Below are 14,064 nucleotides of genomic sequence, written 5' to 3' on the forward strand. Positions count from 1 at the left end.
CAGTTTCTAAAAAAAACCCAACATAATAAAATGACATTAAAATACCAGAAAAATGCTTAAAGGCGATTAGTCATCTTATTATTTCAGTCGTATCTTCAACAGCCTGAGAAAGACCAATCAAGGTACCCATCCTTGGCTAGAAGTCATGCTGCCTCTAAATATAAGTGCTCAGATTCTCTCTCCTCTGTGAGAATAGATATTCTCAGACTAAAGAAAGATTAGAATCACACTCTACACTTTTGAGACAAGTATTATACATGGAAAACATGATGCAAAGATGAGTAACATCCCCTTCACCATCACTACTATCTCCCCTCTTCTTTGGAAGGCATTCAGTGTTGGCTCAGACTGTCCCCCAACCACGGGCACCATACAAGCTCCTCTCAGAGCCTGGAGTTCGGCATCTCTTCCACCGTGTCTGCACAGCAATGACCTTTAAAGCAGATGTAGGGCTGTATCATTCCCTGGTAGCTAGGAGCCTAGATTTCACATCTGCCTTGCTTTAGGGGGAATTTATTGAGCCTAGACATTGATCCTAGGAACTAGGCTGATCCAGCAAAACAGAAGAGTCATGTTTTGAATGAATGTATTTCCACTGTTTGGTTCTTCTCTGATCTAGCATCCTCATGCCTCAATTTCAACGAAAAGGTGTGAATGAAAACTGCAATAAGACCCCCAGTGGCTTGGGGTAGTTCTCCCTACTCCATGTCTATATATCATGGATCTCTGTAGTGGTGTCGTTTTGGTTTTATCAGTTTTATGTATGTATTTGTTCCTTGTATTAAGTTCATTTTTATAAGTTATAATGGTTTGCCCCATGTCACCCATGTTCCGCCCTCGTTGGTTTCATCCCAACCCCAGTTCTATGTCAGTCAGAAGTTATCCAGCCCCTGGGTCTTGTCTGTCACTTTGGGGTCTCTCCCAAAAGTCTGGAAAGTTCCAGGAAAAACCCCAAGTGATTGGACAATACTTCAGCTGTCTCCCCACCTGAGTTATTAATTTGTTACTATGTATGTCATTTATGCAGAGAGCCTTGCCCCTTTGGCCCCTGATTTGTCCCAGTTAGACCCGTCCCTGAGTTCCTCCCCCCAATAAAAGGTGTTGCGTTCGAGGGTTGAAAAAGATTTTTTTCCCTCACTTTTCCCCCCGCTGCTTCTGCTGAGGGGTGTCTGCTGGGGCAGATACCCTGATGAATAAAGCCAGCAGTTAACCCAGAACAGCCTCCTCTTTTTTCCTGCCGTTGTTGCTTCACTCCTTCGGGCAAACAAGAGCTCACAGAGGTCGGTGAGGTTCACCCTGTTACTGAGCCGTGCCCTCTTACTGTTGAGGTGTCAGGGCTGGCCAAGGCAGAGAAAGACACCTCAACAGATCTCCACTGTCCAGCCACGGAACACAGACATCTAGTGCTCACCTAGAGAATCCCACAATTTAGCCCCAGGTTCTCAAAGTTTCCCTGCCTGCTATTTCCCAGACTGGTATTCCCAAAAGATGTCAAAAGCAAATCCTACCACTACATAGAGTACTTTTTTTTCTTTTGTGCAGACTACAAACAAACAGGAGAGGACAGGAGAAAGTTCCTAATTTCTAACCCACTTGAAATTAGTTATTACAGTATCTTTTTGGGCAGAGGGAACCCTCAGTGTCTGCAATTTTCTCTTAGAACCAATTATTTCCTGTGGATTAATTAATTCCTGAAGATCCCAGCGCTTATATGGCAAACTGACTAACCCGTACCATGATGTGCAGTACTTGGACTCTCAAAATAGCTAACAGGAATAATACATGCTAACCACACATACCAAAACATTGTGCTCTTAGTCAGTGTTGAAGTATGTTAATTAACATTTCCATAGTGTGTGTATTACAATGCTCAAAACATTTATTTTTTAATAATCAAGCACAGAACGGAGGCTGAGATCACAAGAGTCTGGGTCACAAGAAGAGTCTTGGTTAAAGCCACAAAAGTTAAAATGGAAATTCTGAGCAAGATTTCATTTCTAACTCCACATGTTTTATTTTGTTTATGAAATAACTAATTCAGTAGCTGAAAAAAATAATTAAAAGATACTTTTGAAAAGGAAGAGTGAATACCACTGAAGTCCTATATTTCATATTTCCTTCTCAAAACAGCTGTCAGAAATTAGCAGCACTAAGAACTCATTAAAAAATCCCAAACAAAAAAGTAATGGATGATGTAGAAGGTGCAGATTTTACTTAATAAGTTAACTCCTCTCTTTGAAAAGGCACACAGCTAAAACAGGAGTGGAAAAGTTTTAAAGAATTCACCTTTCAATTATTGAGGTAGATGATAAAGCCTGGCTGGGCCTTGCAGCATGTGTAACCAGGTCCTAAACTCTGTTCATTGTACAGTAACTCACAGGCAGTTGACAACTACAGCTGGGTAAGACAAATCACAAACATGTTTATCATTTCCCCAAAGGAAACACTTGGTACCAAGTTCAAGTACCTGTTCTACACAATACGGGATGTACAGTTTGAGGTCTGGTCAAGGAGAGATCTGCAACATCCAGAGGAAAAACAAGGTTAAAAACTCTGAAAGCGAGACAGGGGTGGATGTTTTATTAGAAGGGAAGACTCCACTAAAAGGTGTCTGGGTTTCTGAACAAGGTTTCAAAAGGAAAAGTCAGCTCGTGAGAATGTCCTATACTCAATCTGACAAAAAGAGAAATTATTAAATATTTTTTTAAATAGAAGAAATACAGTTAGAATTTAGATTAAATCATTCTCCTAAAAGTCTCATTTTTCTTCCCTCTTCCCCCATATACATTTTGTGAACAAAAACTCCAAAGGGATTATTGGAAAGAGAGACATTGTTCTCATTGTCTTTTGCAATCGACAGAGAAAATCTTGTATCATTTAGAGTGGGCATATTTTTCAGTCAAGCATTACAAGGAGAACTGGACTAATAGATGTGACAATGAAGGCATTTTCTAATATTTGTGTTATATAATGTCTTGATTTCTGTAGATGGTTAGCAGCAATAGAGCTGCATTGGACAATGTGAAGCCATCTCTCAAAATAATACAGTATGACAGGCCAAATGCATTCTGGTTTGATTTGCACAAGGGATGAATATAGAATATCTCACTGCAGTGCAGCCATTTCCCATATCAAACTGATGAGGTCAAAGATACTTATTAGTTCCAGAAGTGTGGGGGGGAACCTTGTGTTGTCCAAGAGTGTCTTCTCCTTCACTTAATGACTAGTGTATTGCAATACAGTAATTAAACCAAATGTGTACAAGAAAGGGATTTTGGGGGTTTGTTTATTTATTTCTACATCTCAATGGCAGTCAGCCTACAGAAAATCATGATAGAGCGAGTTCACCATGTGGGGATAATCATGTAGTTAGGAAGCAATGTTTAATCTAGTTGAGGCTGGTAATCTCGGGATGTTGATGCACAGTGTCATGTACTGCCTTGTAGCATTTCCACATGGGTGATCTATTACTTTGCAGCACTAGAATCTGCATTTGATTTCTTATTCTCTTATCTACTCCTCAGGGATTCAGTAAATCCATCAGAATTTTACAACTGCCATTCTCTCTGGGCTGTGACACGTTCACAGGCAAGGATTAAAATCAGGCTTCTAAAGCAGTTGCTTCTTGCAGCTTTCTGCCCTGCACTTCTGACAGAATTGCCAGTGCCCCTGCAGGAAGTCTGAAACCCAGAAAAGCACCTCCTGAGTACCCCAAGCCTGCTTATTAAGGTACATACATCCATTTTAATTATCGTGTTTAGCTAAGAACAGCAGCAGTACAGAAGCTGACTGAACCGTGACTCAGTTTTGGTCAGACATGGGGACAACAACTTGGGCAGGACCCATCTGGGCCATCTGATTTTATTCTGCTTCTCCATGTGAATGAATTCTTGGACTTCATCAGTGTTTACAAGTTAGCAAATGGCAACCCTTCCAAAAGCAATTGTTTCAGGACAACAGGGATACTTCAACTGTCTCAGACTCTTATTTTACTGCAAGCTTTACAGGCCCTCAATTTTCATTGGTTGTATTTTTTTCCACTTTTTATTTTTAATTTTCACAGTCACAAATGAAACAGAAATGAAGGTTGCTGTGCATCCTTCTCTGAACCCCATGAAGAGCTGTGTCTTCAGACAACTAGGTATAAGTATATGAAACTCAGAAGTATTATATAGCAAATAATATAGGCTCTTATTTACATGTTTTTATTATACAGAATGAACAATAAAATAGTTGTTGATTTTAAATGATAAACTTTTATTCTGAATATACTGTTTTTGCACAATAATTAACACAACAGTTCTAGGATTATAAATTTTTATAACATTATTGTACAAATTTTTACAAAAATTTTTTTCCAGGCTTGTCAAGTTCCACAAAAGTGTCAAGAGAACACAAGAAAAGGGAGAAAGACCTGCTTGCCTCGTAACAGCAACCAAGTCTTTTTTTTTGCAGAAACGCACACACTGAGCATTTCAATAAAAATATCCCAGAAAGCATGATCCAGACATTCCATACAACACAAGAAGAGAAGACAGCTTTGTCAGATCACAATTGCAATTTCATGGCATCTGAACAAGACAGTATCCCTTTAGCCTCAGTGAAATATTTCTTCAAGATGATGTTTTTCTTTTAAACCATAAACAGGACAGATGCAAGTAGCTGGAAAGAGGGTGAGGCTAACTTTTCAAAAGTCTTCAATTGTTTTCAGACGCTTTTGTTTTAATCTTTTTACAATAGTGTACAATGAGTATTAACAATATTAACATTGTGGTATGAACAAAATAATAATAAATCTGGCCTTTGTTAAAGGCTTGGATGTCTGATGAAGTTAGGGTAAAATTTATCCTAAGAAAGGAGTTATTAAGATTTCACCTTAGGTTGACATTCCAAAAACACCCGAGTGCATTGTGGTGCCTTCTGGCATTCATATATTTCTTAATAACAATTGTGCTAGCATCTGAATTTTTGGATCAGTGGTACTGAGGTTGTGTTTTGGAATTAAGTCATACTAAGCATGTTTGTTATGTGTTAATGGGAAAAAAGGTCTTAACGTCTCTTCAGTGACAGCAAAAAGCTCTCAACCACAGCAAGTAACACTTGGGTTGCAAAGGTCACTTAAAGGGATACTTCCTATTTGAAACCAGTAAGGCCAGGTTTTAAGTTAATAAAAGGAATATTGTAGGAAAACTTACAAATGGCAGCAACACTGTTGTTTTTGTCAAGTTAAGCAGTAAAGCCTCAAGCATTAGAAACATGAAAAAAATCATACTAAAGTCTTAAAGGTACAGGACCTAGAAATCTTGTCAGTCAGACCTGCTATGTCATGTTAAAAACCTGTTACAAATATGGACCACAGTCAGTGTTTTGGCAGTAATGCTGGTTGTGTAAAAGAAAAAACTAGAAAGAAACCTTTCATGTTAAGTCCTCAGATCATGTTTTGCACAGTACCAGGCTGTAACAACTTTAATGGTGGTTACTTGTCAGATGTACAATACACTGCATGACTCTGTGTGAACTGAACCAGTCCCAACAGTTCCCTTTGGGATATTTAAAGGATTTGAGCAACCATTGACAGAGCCTTTTATCTGACTTTAAAAAATGCAAGTTTTTACAGTATACCGTATTTAAAAATATCTTAATTGAAGTTTTAGGATCAAGCTTCTTTCCAAGACAAGAGAAGATGACTATGATGTACTGTGAGAGTAAGGATACTCTTCTGCATGAGAATTTGTATTTATTCATGTAGGTTATTTCTATCAGACTGGAATTCAGATTTTGAGATAGCTGAAGTTCAGATTGTATTTTTGGTCTATGTTTTGCATTTTGTAGATATTGGGGTATTTAACAAAAAAAGTCTTGACCATCATTTGGATATATTCTAATATATAATTTCAAAATATTTAAATACTCACTACTTTCTAATGTATTAATAAGATGGGTATCATGTTGGCTACATGTTCACATAGAATGTTATAATGTTAGCTGGAAGGCTAAATTTTTATATAGAAACACATTCCTTCAGGTCACATAGATGGGCGAAGGAGAGGAACAAAGGACATTTCCCTCTTTGGATAATCCAGGAGGACTATGTATCTGCATGGCATGGGCTTCTCCCTCCTTTTGCATTTGAGCACTCTAAGGGAAGTAAAAGCCACAGATGTTTCCTCTGGCAGCATGAATTTTTACCATCTTTCTTTCTCCCTGCAAACTCTAATCAAATGCCTTTTAAGAAACACTGAATATGACCTACCAGCATAAGCAAAGTGTTTTCAACAGTGCAACTTGTCCATGAAGGGTTTCTTTTGGGAAACTAAGTGAAAACTATAGAGAACTTAATATACTAATATGAAATCAAAAGAGCACAACTCAAACCAAGTATTTAAAGTAACCTCAGAGTAAAAGCAGTGAGTAGTAATTAGTAAGCAGTAATTATTGGCCTAATCCTAGAAAACTTGCTCCTCCCATAAAACGTCAATTGACTACATTAAGGAAAAATACCGGATGCAGTCTTGGCATTAGAAACACCTAAACCAATTTTTTTATCAGATGGTAACTGGTGTTAGGCTGAACAGAACTGCAGCACTATGACTGGAAGGAGGAGCTCCAAGTTTATCTTCACCCTTACTATCAACATCAGCTCACCTTTCCTGAGGAGGACCTGAAGTCATCCAAAACAGTTAATTGTACTTTTAACCTCATGACATTACTAGGTTTATTTTTTTAAAAAAATCTAGTTTTTATAGATTTTATCACTGAACAACAAGTCAGGATTTATTTTTTTCCACTCACTGTATTTCCAAACATGAGAAAATACATAGCTGGAGCCAAGGTACATGAAAAACAATGAACCAGCCATGAGTACAACTACAGTAGACATCTGATTGTTCAAGCCATGCCATGGCTTTGAGTAGCTTCTTCAGTTTTCATAGGATATTAATGCATGCCCAATCATTTTTTTAAGCTTTTGGCATGATCAAAATTATATCAATCAATTGCCAGCATATACATACCGATGATTTGCATTTTTTTTATTTTTTAAAGAGCTAGTGTATTGTGTCATATTAATATTTGCATATTGCAGTTGTTAGCAGAACTGTACAATACCAGCAGAGTTGCACATTCATTGGTTTAGCTGTCTTGCAATACTGTTTAGTTCTGAAAACTAGAAAAAAAAAGCGCAAATCATATTTTGCATCAACACTATGCTACACTGTAATATTGTAATTTACTGCACCAACCTGTATCACCAATGAGGTTGTATAAAACAACTTCTAGAGTTATTATTCACAATCAAGTATCAATGTGCATACATATAGATTCAAGGCTCCCCATTTGTTTATATTTTTTCTAATTGCAGCAATCAGGTCATTTTGCTGTTAGATATGCTATTTCCAATAATAAATAGCAACAGCATAAGTTTTAATATTATGGGTGGGTTTATATGAAGGAAACAATGGGGGAACCTGATATGAACCTTAGAGAACATATACTTCCAAAAATAAATGTGTTAAATCTGATTTTTATATTCTTAAAATATCTGTACACAGATTTTCATGTGAGATCACTATTCTGTAAAAAATCCACCTCAACCTTTTTGTTACAATAGCTATATTTACCCTATTTTCTCAGCTTTTTCATTGCACAGTATATTCAGAGCTCTGTTTCATAATATAATTTAATATGATTTGATTGCAACACATTTCAATGTTCAATTTCTCACACAATACAAGAATCACTCTGTTATCTTTTCAATGAACTATACTCTACCATCAAAGAAAACAAACTGAAAAACAATAACATAGCATCATCATCATGCAAAATACCCCTGGAAACCAACGTTCAAATATCACAAAGACATTTTTTATTCACAAGCATTTTTGTTTCAGCCTTCGAAGAATTTCTACTAGCTTTATATGTAACTGCATTGTGAAAAGGAGGTGAATATTACATTTAAATTAGCTTTTTTTCTGACAGAAGATGACACCAAGTTTAAGATGAAAATCACTTTTTTAGTTACACTCTCCAGTACCTTTGTATTTTGAAACACAGTAGTTTTCTCCTTTCCTTCCTTTCTACATACAATATCAACCTACCAAAGCTTAGCTGGCTGCATGATTCACTTTGGAAGAATTAAGCACTCATCATAAAGCATTCCAATCATGCTGAACATCTGGTGAAGACTGGCCAATATTTTAATTTTACTCAACTAGTTTGAACAAACCTGATGTTAAAGGCAGCCATCGTGGTGCTAGTAATGTATATTGGGGAGAACACTTTCCTTTTTCTTTTTCTTTTTGGCTTTTAAAACAACTGTTCATGTAAAAGAATATAAATCTTTGAGATATCCAAAGCTTAAAAGAATTGAAAAATCATATACATAACCTATTGTTAGGGGAGCCCTTTTACATGAAGTCGTCAAGATTACAACAACAAACGAACGAATGGACAGAAGGTTCTGGGTTTCCCCAGGAGGGGCACGCACAGAGATGTGTTAGGGTGGTGTGGATGATGCAGCATTCACACACGGTGAGGAGGGGTCCGACACTCCGACATGCAGGCGTCGTGGCGCCGCGGGGAACTCACAACGCGCCACGACCGGACACGAGCGCTGCCGCTCCGCCGCCGCTGCTCTCCCAGTAGCTGACCCTTTCCAAAATGAAACTGAGGCTATCGTTTTGGCCAGGTCTGGATTAAGTTATGCGGGTTTTGGTTTAGCAAGGTCATAACTGGCAGTGTCTGCTGCCAGGTAAGAGCCAAAGCAGGACCAGCTGAGTTGCTACCATAGACCACAGTGATGGACTCAGACCAGAGGCCCCACCGCAGTCAGCCGAATCTTCCTGTCGACAAGAAGAGAAGAAATCATTTAATATTAATCACAGTGAAGCTGCTTGAGAAGTAACCTACAGCTTAGTTTTCAACTTTTTAAACTATCATTGAGGCATCCTTTTTGGTCTTATATATGTTATTTTGCTAAAATAACAGCAAAATAATTCCTGGAAGTTCCTCTGATTTTTGATACAAAGAGTGGCATTATTACTTTAACTATAAACATGGGAGGATTAAATACTTTCAGAGTTTACAGCACACATTTATGAACTAGATGGGATACTTACACCATCAATCAAGAAATGCTATGGAATATACCTGGGGGCCCCAGTAAACACCATCTATATTCCTTAAAATTACATTCACTTTAAGATTCTGAGTATGACTTTAATGTGAGAAAAGATAAAAGAACAGATAATTTTGCAAGATTAGAAAACAAATACCAGAATATGTATGCCATCAAATGCTCACACAATAAAATGAATATGGTCTGCAGGTGAAGATATGATCAAAGAGAATGAAAATCCTTTCTCTACCTTTGGTGCTCTATTCAAGTATGAGAAGGAAATGTTCTACTCTACTTGTGCATGCTTCATGCAGGTTGAAGCTCCCTCTGAGCTGCACTGCTCTGTCATGCACCAGTTGCTATTTCTTATTCCACACAGCAATCACACCACTCTTCCTCATTCTTCTCTACCATTAATTGCTGTCCTTAAGTCCCACTTTGCTTATAATGCTTAATACCTTTCACATGATGGACCTATTCATTAGTCTGGCTGAAATACATTTGATACCTGTTCTGGAGCCTGTAACACCTTAGACCTTGTTTCTCACGACTGATACAAACTCTGATTAGTACCTAAAACACCAGGAAAAATTTCCTCTCACTGCTTTGTGTGACAAATCTGAGATTCATGGGTAGCTCTGAAGGCTAAAAATATTTGGTCTTTCTCTTGTTTTCACTGTAATTCTTTACCCATGGTATAAAAAGACACTTTCCATTTCCAAAAGATTCCAAGCCTGCAAGGGCAAGAAAACAGTGTAGGTGGAAAGGAATTTAGGTATATTGGCAACTGGGGAAACTTCTTGAACAGGAGCGATATGCAGGAAGATAAGGACAGATAACTGAATCTGAACAGTAACAGAGACTGGCTGCTGGCACAAAAAAAATAATAAAAAGATATATATATACATAACAGAAAGCAGAGGAAAGCCAACAGGCAGGGAAAAGCTCCTGGATCAGACTGACCTGCCAGTGAGGCATATGCAATTAATACTAAATATACCCCAGAAAAGGCTGGTGGGGGTGTGTGTGTGTTTAAAAAGTATGATCGGTATAAATAAGAAAGAGTTATTAAACAATTTTAAATTTATTAGCAAATTTCCTTAAGCAAATTTGCTTTCCTTAAACAAAACTTCCCAGCTTTGTAAGAATAGCAGTGCGGGACATTGAGTTTACTCAAATGAGCAAGAACAAGAAAGTACATAAAAATGGCAGATAAGATATAAACAGGAAATAAGGGGGGCTGAAAAAGTATTTTTATAGCCTTCCTGAAGATGACAGTGAAATGATAATACAATTTTTTTACTAAATCAAAAGCAGAAAGCCAAATATGATGTTAGGGCAAGTCCTTCGTAAGAGAGGTGTAAAGACAGAACATGGAAATTACAGGGCATAGCAAAGGCCTTCAATGAGTTCTTTACACCAGCTTTAATGGGTCAGAATTTTAATGTTATTTATTCTGCGCACAATGCATTCTTTAAAGCTGGTAGGTTTCCAAAACAGTTTGGGAAAAATATGGAGAATCAGATAAAGCAGACAAAGTAGACTCAGTACATTATCAGGAATTATAGCATCCACCAAGTCGTCTTTAGAAACTTGGAATAAAATAAAAACCCCAACAATCCCATGTCCAAAAAATCCCCAAAAATCAGCATTCAATTACTTTAGAAAGAAACAAAAATTCATTTTGTCCAAATCGTAAAGCAAATACCTCATGTTGGCTGCCATTTTTATTAACAGTAGCTTTTTTCAGACATCTCTCTGTCATGTGTTAGCTTTATAATTTAGTTGTATAGTTTTGGCTTAGGCTTTTGGGTTTTTTTGTTTGGTTTTTTTCTTGTTGCTGTTTTGGTTTGGTTTAGTTTTTTCATTTTGTTTCTTTTTGGTTGATTGCACTCTACAAGTTCAAAATTCCTAAGGTTTCTGGTCAACAAGAAGTCCTAATTGAACTCTGCTGCACCAGATTTGGACTAGGTTGCTAAGATTTCAAGATGCACTGAACATTCTGGTTTATTTAGTTTGGCTCTGTCACTATTTGCATCTGCATTGTGTCTTGTCATGCAGCTTTTATTTCTATTTCAAGCACTTAAAAATAACCCTGTTGCTTCTTCCTCACAGTGACTACAATTAAAAACAGAATTATCAGTAAAGGTTTCCTCTCACATGAATTCAGTGAATGGCACTCGGTGTTACCTCTTGGTATTTATTATTCTTATCACTGAAATTACTTAGAAGAGTCATCTTTGAAGAAAGTTGAAAGCAAAGCAGGAGACTTAAAATTTCCAACAGACGGGAGATGTCTGGAGAGTATAAGTAGTAAACTGAAGGTCTAAAACAAAATTGTGCTTAACATGAAGGGAAAATACCTTTACAGTGAAAATGGCATCCAGTACGGATACAAAGCAAGTAGGCTTCCATGTATAGAATTATACAGGACTCATTTTATGCATCTTGCATTAGACCAAATATTGCAAATTATGCTGATAAATTAATCCTACCAGCATATGTACTTGAAAACACCCTCCATTCTGTTGTCCATTTCTGTTTGCTCTATGAGTTTTTTTTAACTACACCACACTTTCTCAACTGCTCTTACATTCATCAGTCATACAATGTAACATCCCTTTTGGGTTGAAAAGAAGCATTTTAGTATCTTTCCCCCTCTCCCTAAGACTACACAGAGAAGTTTTTAAAGGATTCAGAATTCACAACAGTAGAGAATTTCTTGGAAGCCTCATGCAGAGGAGGCATCGTCTTACTACGAACTACAGCATTAAACTGCACTACACAAAAGTATACAAGATTTATACACATATTTTAAGGTTAGTGAGATTTTAACCTCATATCGATCAAAGCCACATTAAATTTCTGAGGTTTTTAGACCAATTTGCAGCGGTAAACTAGCAGTTCTGCCAAGAACAATTTCTAAATATTGTCTCTGGAATCAGTTAATTCTTTCATGTCCAAAGCTAAGACAAAAATAGCAGTGGCAAAGAAGGTACAGTAAATCCTATCTAAATCAATTTAGGATTTCAATTTTTCTCCACAGAATTTCACACTGTAATTTTCTTTTGTGCTTTAACTGTTGTCAAAACTACAAGAAATGTGAAAATATAAAATAAAAAATAAGAGGAGAAAATCTGATTATGTGCTTATTTACATGAATCAAAACAATCAACAGTGCCCTAGAAATAAGTGGGATTCCATCCCCAGTTTAAAACCAGATTGAGAAAAATGTCAGGTTTTTATGGTCTTCAAAATGCCTTTTTTGAAAACACTTCCCCTCTTCTTGAACTTTAAGAAAACTTTTCAACTGTTTCATGTTAATGTTTTTTTTTGAGATTTCTTCTAAAGTATCTTATAACAAAGATATACAGCATCATTTTATCTTCTCTTTACATTATCTTATCTTTACCTCTTCTAGTGCAATTAGACATGGAACAATTTTTAAGCAGTTTCACTGAAATTTTCCAGCCCATGACATTAATCACACAAATCCTGAATAACAGATCAGCTGGGGATGTCCTCTCTTTGTTGTCTTCAAAATTATGTCTGTATATTAGTTCTCTTTGAAGAGAGAGAGAATTGTAAAAGAAATTGGAAATAATTGTTGTAAGCCACTTTCATTTCACCAGAAGTGTAGGAGAAATTTATTTAATTAATCACATCAAATTTCCTTGCATGCTTGGGGTAGAGAAGTGTCAAATCCAAATGTCATCTCCTTTGTGTCATGCCTTACTATGACAACTCCAGATAAGGCTGTTTTACAGCATCACATGCTATGAAAATGATTTAGCACTTTCAGAATGGAAACAAATGCTTTTATAAAACCATACCTTGATTTTTAAGTATCAAACTCACATATTCATTGCCATATAGCAGCATTTCCTTGAAGACACTGCCAGTCCAAAATTTTAAAAATATACTTGGAACTATAAATACATATATACATGTATACACTGAGGCTATAAACACACTTGTTACTCCTTTAAAAGTGCACTATAACTTTTTAACAATTTAAAACTTTGGTTTTAAATGATAATAATTTATCAGAATCCACTGTGCTACTCTGACTTATAAAAGGGTAAAACAACATCTAGCCAAAGAGCTTCTGATCTGGCTTTGATATCAATTGATTACCTCAAAGTTATACCTTTTATAAGCATGTATTTTAAATGTTTCATATTACACGGAGAGCACCTTTGCTTTTACTCAAGAGTCATTTCCAGTTTCAATGCATGGTCATTAATAAATTTTGGATTATCCTCCATTTTCTGGACCACCAGACAAAGTTGTCAAAGGTGTTCAGCTGCCCTTGCACACACTGGGCACACAGGCAGTTCCATCAAGATGTATCCAGGTGCCTGGACTGTTAATCACCCTCAAACTCCCACTGACATACCTGGAAGCTGATGGAAGTAAGACATTCCCAGTGGGGGCTAAAAACTTGTACAGTTCTTTTCTTTATTCTCAGGCATGGCATACAAAACCAGCATGTATGTACAAAGTAAGAGCAAGCCATTGGAGGCAATGATAATGACTACTTTGTCATCCTTGATGAAAAGTAAAAAAACCCTCAGGTTAGTGAACCTGATCAGCTGGATTGTATCAGTGTTGGCTTCAGTGATTCAATATAACTATACAGATTAATGTCCAGAGAGAACCCACTTCCAAAATCACAAAGTTATTAAAAACGAGATAGATGAACAAAATTACCTTTATAACTTTCTGCTGCCAAAAGCTTATCAGCTAAAATTATATTCTGTGTGTTTCCCACCTTAAGCAGAAAGCTCATTTTGGGCATAAAGAATTGAGCTCAAGGTGAGTCTCTGTTGCTTTATGTACATTGGACAGTAGTTTTTTAATTAAAGAAAGCTATGTGCAGAGCAAATTGCATGAGTAGGAACATGAGATGTTAATCTAGATTTTAATGTGAAATTCTACTGGCTTAA

The 14,064-nt window shown here is 36.7% G+C and overlaps 1 protein-coding gene across 3 annotated transcripts in view; it reads right to left on the reverse strand.

The window, feature by feature from the left end:
- Nucleotides 1-4,248: 4,248 nt before the first annotated feature.
- CACNA2D1 (calcium voltage-gated channel auxiliary subunit alpha2delta 1) overlaps nt 4,249-14,064 on the reverse strand; it is a 362,095-nt gene continuing 352,279 nt past the window's right edge. For all 3 annotated transcript variants that reach the window (XM_083859087.1, XM_083859086.1, XM_083859085.1), the window contains one exon: nt 4,249-8,840. In XM_083859087.1, coding sequence (XP_083715213.1) covers nt 8,724-8,840 — 117 coding nt within the window. In that variant the 3' untranslated portion in view covers nt 4,249-8,723. The remainder of the gene's footprint in view (nt 8,841-14,064) is intronic.

The sequence above is a fragment of the Zosterops lateralis genome (assembly GCF_965231275.1).
Source record: "Zosterops lateralis genome assembly, chromosome: 4".
Taxonomy (NCBI): domain Eukaryota; kingdom Metazoa; phylum Chordata; class Aves; order Passeriformes; family Zosteropidae; genus Zosterops; species Zosterops lateralis.